Source organism: Eurypyga helias, unplaced genomic scaffold (genome assembly GCF_000690775.1).
Source record: "Eurypyga helias isolate BGI_N326 unplaced genomic scaffold, ASM69077v1 scaffold24563, whole genome shotgun sequence".
NCBI lineage: Eukaryota > Metazoa > Chordata > Aves > Eurypygiformes > Eurypygidae > Eurypyga > Eurypyga helias.
Window position 1 is genome coordinate 1 of NW_010243422.1, and position 9,001 is coordinate 9,001.

The 9,001-nt window shown below is 41.1% G+C and overlaps 1 protein-coding gene across 1 annotated transcript in view; it reads left to right on the plus strand.

The window, feature by feature from the left end:
- Positions 1 to 842: 842 nt before the first annotated feature.
- Positions 843 to 9,001, plus strand: part of LOC104507969 (kinesin-associated protein 3-like) — a gene marked incomplete at both ends in the record, with an annotated part of 18,821 nt that continues 10,662 nt past the window's right edge. Inside the window, 6 exons of the mRNA XM_010149420.1 lie at positions 843 to 963; positions 5,431 to 5,539; positions 7,155 to 7,267; positions 8,143 to 8,308; positions 8,518 to 8,643; positions 8,998 to 9,001. The exon at positions 8,998 to 9,001 is cut by the window's right edge and continues 110 nt beyond it. Of these exons, the coding sequence (XP_010147722.1) occupies positions 843 to 963; positions 5,431 to 5,539; positions 7,155 to 7,267; positions 8,143 to 8,308; positions 8,518 to 8,643; positions 8,998 to 9,001 (639 nt within the window). The remainder of the gene's footprint in view (positions 964 to 5,430; positions 5,540 to 7,154; positions 7,268 to 8,142; positions 8,309 to 8,517; positions 8,644 to 8,997) is intronic.

Sequence of the window (9,001 nt, forward strand, 5' to 3'; positions counted from 1 at the left end):
CCATACATATGCTGAAAAAGTAACTGTGGTGGTTTCTGCTTGAGGTCTTAATGCTTTGCCAAAGCGTTAAACAGAACTGTTCTAATAATGTAGCTTAAGTTGAAGTGGGAGGTAGGATATTTCTGCTCAGTTGTAGAAGAACTGTGAATACTTTCTGGGTTGGTGACCTTGTTACATCCTCTTTGACCTGACATAAACGTTCATCTGAGTGTTTTATCCCATATATAGCCACTGTCCTACTAGTGCAGGGCTAGAGTAGAGCTCGGCACAGATTTCAGCAGTGAGTCAGGATCAAATGTGTCTCTGGTGTTCCTGACAAACACTTGTATGTTTGTCTGAGTTGGTTTTATGGAATCTTTCCGTGAAACACTTCAGTCTACTCACATGGACCATTCCCATTTTTCTTAAGACTTTTTCTCTATGGGAAATATTAATGTGAAAATACACAGGTGTTGGTTTTGAGATGTACAAAACACAAAAGGCACCCACAGGGTAATATTATCGTTTAGGCTAATAAAACAGTCTGTGTGATTAACTTGAAAGGCACTGAATTCCCTCTATAGCACTTTTTAGTGGTATTTTTCTCTTTGGTTCTGGTGGATTCTTTATCATTTCACTTGTGGTTTCAACAGGAGTACCTTACAGCTACTTTGGCGTTACGTTTGATAGCCAGTGTCCTAGCTGGAACCTGACAAAGGCTCTCTCTGTATGGCCTAGATGAGAATCTTCGGTTAACGTTGCATTTCTGATTTGAATTTTCCCTCTATAAGCATTTTTGGGCTTTTTGCTTCCTCCCTGTAAACATTTACAATACTTAAAATACCAGGCTTGTATTAATACAGATTTTTTTTTGGTCTCCTAGCAAATGAGAGCTACAAGCAAGTAGCGATGTGTATTCTGTATCACATAAGCATGGATGATCGCTTTAAGTCAATGTTCGCGTACACTGACTGTATCCCACAGGTATGTGCTTTATATGTGGTGAGGTGATAGGATGCGTTTTTTGTTCCCCCTGTGCACGGCTTTTCCTTGCTCATAGCAGAGCTCGCACTGACACCCACAGGTGAAAGTGGGAATAACCCACCCATCGGGCGGTCTGACTGTTCCTGTGTGTTTTAACGGTCCCCAAAAGCAGGATAGGTGACACATTCCTCATCAGTGCCGCTGACGCTTGAGCTGCGTCAGTGAACGGATGAAAATGCAGGCGACCTGATGAATTTCTACAGAAGATCGGGAATGCTTGATCGAGATTAAAGCTTGTGCACAGCAGGTCCTTGGGGAACCTTGTGGAAAGTATTTCCTTTGCTGTTTTAGAAGGCATTCTTTTCTGATCCCATTGGGTATCAAAATTTCAACGTCTCCAGTATTACAGGATATGAACTGGAAACCAGCCAAGCAGTGTTACGGTTGCTGCATGACAATTCCTTTTCCAACTGCAGACATGCACAACAGGGGAGACTTGGAAGTCTGTGGAAGGCTCTTCACTGATCTTTCAGGCTGCAGTTTGTTGCCTCATTTTTTGTCTCCAATCATACTTTCTGATCCAAGCGCAGACACGATATCATGGGGGTTTGGGTTTTGTGTGGTTGGTTGTTGTTTGGTTTTTTTAACAAGTGACAAATCCTCTCTTACTGATCTCTTTCTCAGTCCTGATGAGGCTGGAGTTGAGTCTGCATTGCATAAGTGTAAAAGCTCTCCAGTAGCTTTTTCAGCATTGCACCACGATATCTTCTTCCCTGCCAAACATGTTTTTAAAATCAAATACATCCAGAATGGGAAGTTGCCATGGAAAGTTTTTCAGAATGTTTCTGGTCATTATCTCATGACAAAAATGGTGGTGTTTTTCCAAAGACAGGAGGATTTTGGAGAATAGAAAGGGAGAACTGGTAGGAACAACTAGTATATGTTACAAAATGGTCTTGTAAACGTCCTGCTGCCTGCCTTTTCTGCCACAAGAAGCAACTATATGTTAAGGCATGTGCATGATAAAAAGGACCGGCTTTGTTCTGGGCAGTTCCAGGCCACAGCAGAATTCAGGCACTGTGCTGCAGGGCTCCCTTGTGACTTGTTTCAGGGAATCTTGGCACGGCCCTTGGATCCCCAGTGCCAACTGTAAAGAGCTGTGGAAACTTCAGCGATATCATACTCTGGGCCTTGAACATCGTTGTCCTGGCAGGCAGTCACTGCTCAAACTGGTGCTCACAGGACTCTATCCCGAGGCTGTATCCATCTAGAGTGGAGTAGGAAACAAGTCGGCTGCCGTCATTGGACTTTGGGTAAAACTACGAAATTCAAAGCATTCTTACAGCTGTTGATGCTTCAGTGGTCAGTGCAATGATTCGCAGATCACATCTGCCAGCTGTTCAGAAAGGACAAGCTGGACAACCACAGCTTCAACTTGTAAATGAATGTTCAAAATTAGGACGGTTATTAAGGAAGACAGAGGTAGCTGAAAACACAGGGAAGTGGATAAGGCATCAGGAGAAGAAGACAACCTTTCTTAAAGGAATCCCTGCCTTCTGATTCCATCCCAGCAAACCAAATTCTCCTTTCGGTAGCAGTATGTGCCCTTCCGTGGGTGTGTTTCCCGCGGGGGAAAGGTGTACGTCTAAACCGGCAACTGCTCACCAACGGAGGTTGAGCTGTTGTAGAAAGTGATTGGAAACTCAATCCCCTCTTGTCATTTTGAACAGGCGAAGGGCTGGCGCGTGCTGTCCCAGGTAAACATCCTTGTGGATTGCAGGAGTTAGTGGGTGCTATTCTAGTAACAGTTAAAAGCGAGTATTAACAGTTCATTCTTGTTTAGACCTCAGCAATGTGTGTTTTGTTTAAATAGGTGCAAATGCCATCCAGATGCTTATAAAAGCCTTTATTGGTAATAACCTGGCCAATCAAAGGGCATGGTTAGACAGTGATGTCATGGTGATATTTAATATTTTACCGCAGAGCAGTGTGCAAGGTTCTCCGCAGCTACCCACATGTTTTCCACCACAGTTGTCCTGTTTGGCCCCTCTTTGATCTATAAGCTTCTTTTCAGCTTAATGCTGGTAAACGTCCTCTCTTGACAGCACCCTTTGCTCCTGTCCGCCATTATCTGCTGAAGTTCAGAAACCAGAGCATCACTTCAAACAGCAGAGTTAGGGAGTAGCCGGTCAGGAGAGATTCCTGAGGCATGCAGTTCTGGCATAATCATTCAAAGATGTTTGAGCTGGGCTTGGGGAGGGGGTTGGACAGAGGTGTATGTGAACAGAGAGCGGTGGGGGTTGGCCTCTGGTCACTGGTAAATAAGTGAAGGCAGGTGCCAGAGAGTCTAGACACAGTGATTTCAGTCCTGGTCTGTGGTATCTGATACTCAATATGGGACTTGTCTGATTGAACACTACTGCCTCTTCATTGCACATGCTGCAGTCTTTTTACTGCCTTCCTGTTAAATCAGTAAAAGATGACAATGGACATAGTAAAAGCAGAACAAATTTAATTTTAATATTTCCTATTTGGCAGCAATTACTCTTCCTTTTGAAGTGGCACAAGAAGCAATCAAATTAAATGAAGACATAATGGGAAACATGGAGCTCGTACAAAACTATTATTTTAAAATTTGAACGGCTTTAATTGAAACTGGATATATTTTTCTTTTTATAGAGAAGTAGTTCAGTAATTAACAGTGTAATCCCATCTTGTTAAACGTCTAATTTCCACAGATTTTTGTATTGTGTAAGTAATGAGAATGTTTCCCTTCAAATTATTTTAAGGGTTTTAAAAATCTGGTTTTAAAGGTTCTGTAACAGAAGAGTTGCAGGGGGTGATTTTTGAATGCTCATGTTCTGCTTGTCAAGTGGCAACTTTCTTTTCTGCTTAATTCACTCTTCTGTGACGGTCAGGCTTACGGATTTAATAAACTAGGGATTTTATAAGTTCTTAAAACAACCTAGGGAAATCCCATTCTGCCTTTTTAAGTAAGGGAGGAAGAAATCAATGATAGCTTAAGTACGTACATGGGAGTCCTAGAAAAAGAGATGAATAACCATGTTTTAACGTGGTTTTTTATTATTTGGGTCCATTTGGAATGACAGCCTGCTCTCTGATACTGGATAAACATACAGAACTGCTGTAGTAAAATATTTAGGACTGAAATTCCTGCAGTCCTATTCTTCCCCCCCCACTTTTTTTTTTTTTAATTCTCCTCTCTAAATGGGTTGTTCACCCACTTTCTCTTGCTTTCAATATATTACAAACTGTCTTTCCACCATGGGGCAAGCACACAAATATTTAATGACTAGTTGTTGCTTTCTTCTCCCTCCACCTCTTTTGGATACAAGCTGGGCTGCGTTTCTTTTGTACCTTATGTCCCGCTTATCTTTAGGTTCAGTTGTTTCTACTCCCAGTGATCTGGGTCCTGTCATCACGCTGCTTGGCATTACAATCTTGGCGTGACTTACACGCTGAGCAGTTCTTTGGAGTAAATAGGGGCATGTCCTGCAGCCCCTCAGTGAGGAGGCCGTGCAGCTTGTCAGCCGTGCCTGGAAGCAGAAAAAGAAGCGGATGTATTTGAGTCACGTTCGTATGTTCAACGTGGCCTTTCAAAAAACGATCGTTTGGAACAAAACGAGACTAGCTTGTGATGGAATGGACAATCCAGGTGTATAAAATTATGGCAGTGCATAGGTTATTTGCCTGAGGAATCACCTGGGAATTCCCTAACACCTTACTAAATAGCTGGAACAGGATTATAGGTGATTGTCTACTAATGTTAATCCAGGTCGTTCTGCCCTGTTTCCAAAAGAATAGGACTGCTATGGAGGAGTGTTTGGTGTATGGCAGCATTCAGCGCTAGCAATGGCAACTGCAAAGGCAAAGCACGTTGCTGCAGGCACAGCTAACTTACCTTTCAACAGGGTAATTTCAAAGCAGAAGAGTACTACAGTTATTCTGCAATTAAGTGTCTACCTAGAGTTGTCATTTTATTAAATAACCAAGTATGAATCTGACTTTCCATGGAACTAAGCTGTGGGGTTTTTTCCTAGATTTAAGTCTACCTAAACTTTCAAAACAAATTTATCCATTCACAAGTTAAAAAAAAAAAAACAAACCCAAACAAAAAACCCAAACCCAACCAACCAAAAAAAAAAAAAAACACCAAACAGTAAAAAATAAGACCAAAAAAGCAGTGGTAGCAATAAAATGTGACTAACCCAGGTTAATATAAGGTGGTGAGTGACTGCCATTTTTGGCACTTTATAAGCATTGTTATCCCCAAATAATGGAACTATACATCTTGAGCCCTTGACCTTTGTAACTTCACTGTTCCTGTAGAAACGCTAAGTATTAATTTAAAAAACCCAAAAAAGCTGCTGCGGTTGACATCACAACATTGCTGTTCTGTTGCTTTGGAAAGCTTAATGACTTCAGTGTGCTTATGTTTCTTGGCAGTTAATGAAGATGCTTTTTGAGTGTCCTGATGAGCGAGTTGACCTGGAACTTATTTCTTTCTGTATTAACCTTGCTGCCAACAAAAGAAACGTGCAACTTATCTGTGAAGGTGAGCAAACTGAGATCTTACTGCTTTCTTGGAGATGACAATAGGGTTCATATAGATACTTACACATATAAATTATGTCTATTTCAGTTATTTATTAATGTATACATATATTTGTATTTTTAAAAAATGAAATGCACCTGTTTGGGTAATGTCTGCAAGGACAAGGCTATATCCTCCCCAAAACTGGTCTTGGTAACCAGGAGTGCGTAGCCACACATGCCCACATCCCCCATGTGCGTGTAGTTCTGTAAAACACACCGATGATGTTCTGTGGGAAACTATGGCTGTATGGAGACATCAAGACATTGTTCTACCTGATGCCTAAATCAGTGTTCAGCTAATGGGCGTTTCACCTGCCAGTACCAAATTAATAGCACAGTAATGTTGTTTAGTTGTATCTTTCCATGAATTTTCTCTAATTTAGCATCTCTTTGAGTTCTAGAACTTTGTTATATCATATAGATAGGTTCTGCATTTCATTTAGTAGATCTCTAGATGGCTTTTAAAGTTTCATTATTTTCATACTAGCAGTTTTAAATAGAACATTATTATTCAGTAACTCTGAATTGTGCTCAAAATTTTCACTGTAAACTACTGCAGTAAATGACTAGATTTTATAAAAGACAATTGTAATCAATGGATTCTATGGCCAGCAATTACACCTTAAAATTCTGTGCAGAGCTCGGCAGAAAGGGGAGCCGGGAGATCCAGTTTTATATTAAAGGTACAAATGAAACTCAAGCTAGTAGCACTTACTACATTGGCAAGGTGATCTTTTGGAAACATAATGGTAATGGTGGGACTTGCCCTGTGCAATCAAGTACTTCTGATGTCATTTGTTGTCAGTACAACAAACATCTGTTGTGTGTTCCCACGTAATGATCCACGTGACTGGTAAATAAACTTCTAAGCCCCTAACACTGTATTTATTCCATGGAGCTGGGAGAGAATTCTCTGAGCTAGTACTAACAGTTGTGCTGCATCTTCACTGACTGCACTTGGTGATAGGATAATGGTTTGGATCTAGAACCTTTCTTGGCCTGAGTAAGTAACTAAACTCACCTGAAGCATTTAGTTGCTTATCTGACTTTAAGTGTCCCACCAGTACATAGGGTCATGGTAGTTGTTTTAGAGAAGCCGTAGAATTTATAGAGTAGGTCACAGAATCACAGAACGGTTTGGGTTGGAAGGGACCTTAAAGCCCATCCACTCCCTGGAGTGGGCAGGGACGCCATGGGCAGGGACACCTTCCACTAGACCAGGTTGCTCCAGGCCTCAGCCAGCCTGGCCTTGAACACTTCCAGGGATGGGGCATCCACAGCTTCTCTGGGCAACCTGTCCCAGTGCCTCCCCACCACCTCTGGGAAGAACTTCTTCCTGATATCTAATCTAAACCTCCCCACTTTCAGTTTAAACCCATTACCCCTTGTCCTGTCAGGTCTTTTCAACTTAAACTTGGAAGAAGAAATAATCCTTGTCTAGATTCTCCACTTTTTCCTGTTAAACTTGTAAAAGTTCAAGCTGGTTTTTTGTGTGTGCCAGTTGTTGTTGTTTGACCATCCAGTACTCTTCTCGTTTTACTTGCAGGATTTCCTAAGTGTGTGTTTCTTTTCAGGAAATGGTTTGAAAATGTTAATGAAGCGGGCTTTGAAATTTAAGGACCCATTGTTAATGAAGATGATCAGGAATATTTCACAACATGATGGGCCAACAAAAAGCTTGTTTATTGTAAGTACTATCTCTCACCTCAGGTAATCTCTCCGTCTTCCAACTGGAAAAGGCTGGCTTTGGGGAGCTGTTGTGTTTTGTCTTTACAGAGCATCCAGTTTAAGTTTTCTTGGCTGTCGTGGGTTGATTTGTGTTGGTAGATCAGGGTTTGGATCCCTCACTCCAGGGAAAACAAGATTATAAGCTGTATCCACTAAGTCCCTGCTCCAAAACAAACAAAACCCCTTAACTGCTGGGGTGTGCATCATAAACATTAACGGTTATTATAAATCTGTTTTTAGAGCTAGAAGGCAAAATAAAGGATGGGTTTTTTTACTGTGCCAAGTGTTTTGTACAAGTGGATATTTTAAAATTTTGGACAGTTAACCATGTACAGCCGCCCTTTCAAAAGAAGGAGGGAAACACAACATTTGACCTGTGAAAATTTTAAATGTACTGTTTAAATGAGGATTGAATATCAAATTGTTTTAACGCAGTATGGAATTGCTAAGTAAAATCCATGATTCCCCTGTTCACGTCCCTGGAAAAATCTTGTAGTTATTTCTTAATATCTTGAGGAAGGTGACCACTACTGTCAGTAGCTCAGCGTGCTGTTTTCTATCTTCCTTCCCTTGTTTCTCAACCTGTGTGTGTAGTAGCTACTCTTGGAACATAGGAACAAATTATCTACATCTCTCCATCCCTCACTTTCAAGAGAAAGAATGCTGAAATGTTTTCTTGGACTATTCAACTGAAATTGAAACTGCCTTATTAGCCCTTATTTCAAAAGTGTCTCCTTAGCATTCTTTTGGAGCTTGTTTTGATTTGACCAATTTGTGTGTTTTTCAAAACCCCACATTGTTCACCTGTTGTGTGTGTTGCTGTATTTTCTTTAGGATTATGTTGGTGACTTAGCAGCTCAAATATCAAATGATGAAGAGGAGGAATTTGTGATTGAATGCCTGGGAACACTTGCAAATTTGACATTACCAGATCTGGACTGGGAACTTGTGCTGAAAGAGTACAAACTGGTTCCATACCTCAAGGATAAACTAAAACCAGGTCTGTACAAAGTCTGGTTAGTCTTTCCAAGTAGAGTTTCTCCAAGAATGCTTAGTGCTCTTTCGGAGTAGCACATACCTTTATAATTTGTGATTGTCTGAGGAAACGTAACACTGAAGAACAGTGTAATTGCCTACAGATAAATATCCAACTGCCACAAGATTGAGAATTTCTAAGCGTTGTAATACTTCTGCCTTTTGTCTTACCAGGTTCTGCAGAAGATGACCTCGTTTTAGAAGTGGTGATAATGATTGGAACAGTTTCTATGGATGATTCTTGCGCTGCTCTGCTGGCTAAATCTGGAATCATTCCTGCACTTATTGAGCTTCTGAATGGTATACTGCCCTGTTTGACTTTTAGGTCTTGCTTCTCAGAGAAGTCCAGGTGATGTAACTGCAAGGCAGGGGGAGGTGTTTTCTGTGTGAAAGGAGGAGCAGTTACTTCATTATTGTTAGATACTGACTAGTCGTCTAACGGATTTGATTTTTTTCTACACTATCGCGATTCCTGCTACAATCTGTGGTCTTTCTACTTGGTTAGAGCAGGGAAGAAACCACTCATTTTGTGTTGTCAGGAGATGAAATCTCGTGCAAACCACTGAACTGTCTAGCTGACGTGAGAGCTGGGAAGCATCAAGAGCTTCTAGTTGTGAGATCTGAAATTATTTCCTTTTTTTCCTTGCAGCTCAGCAGG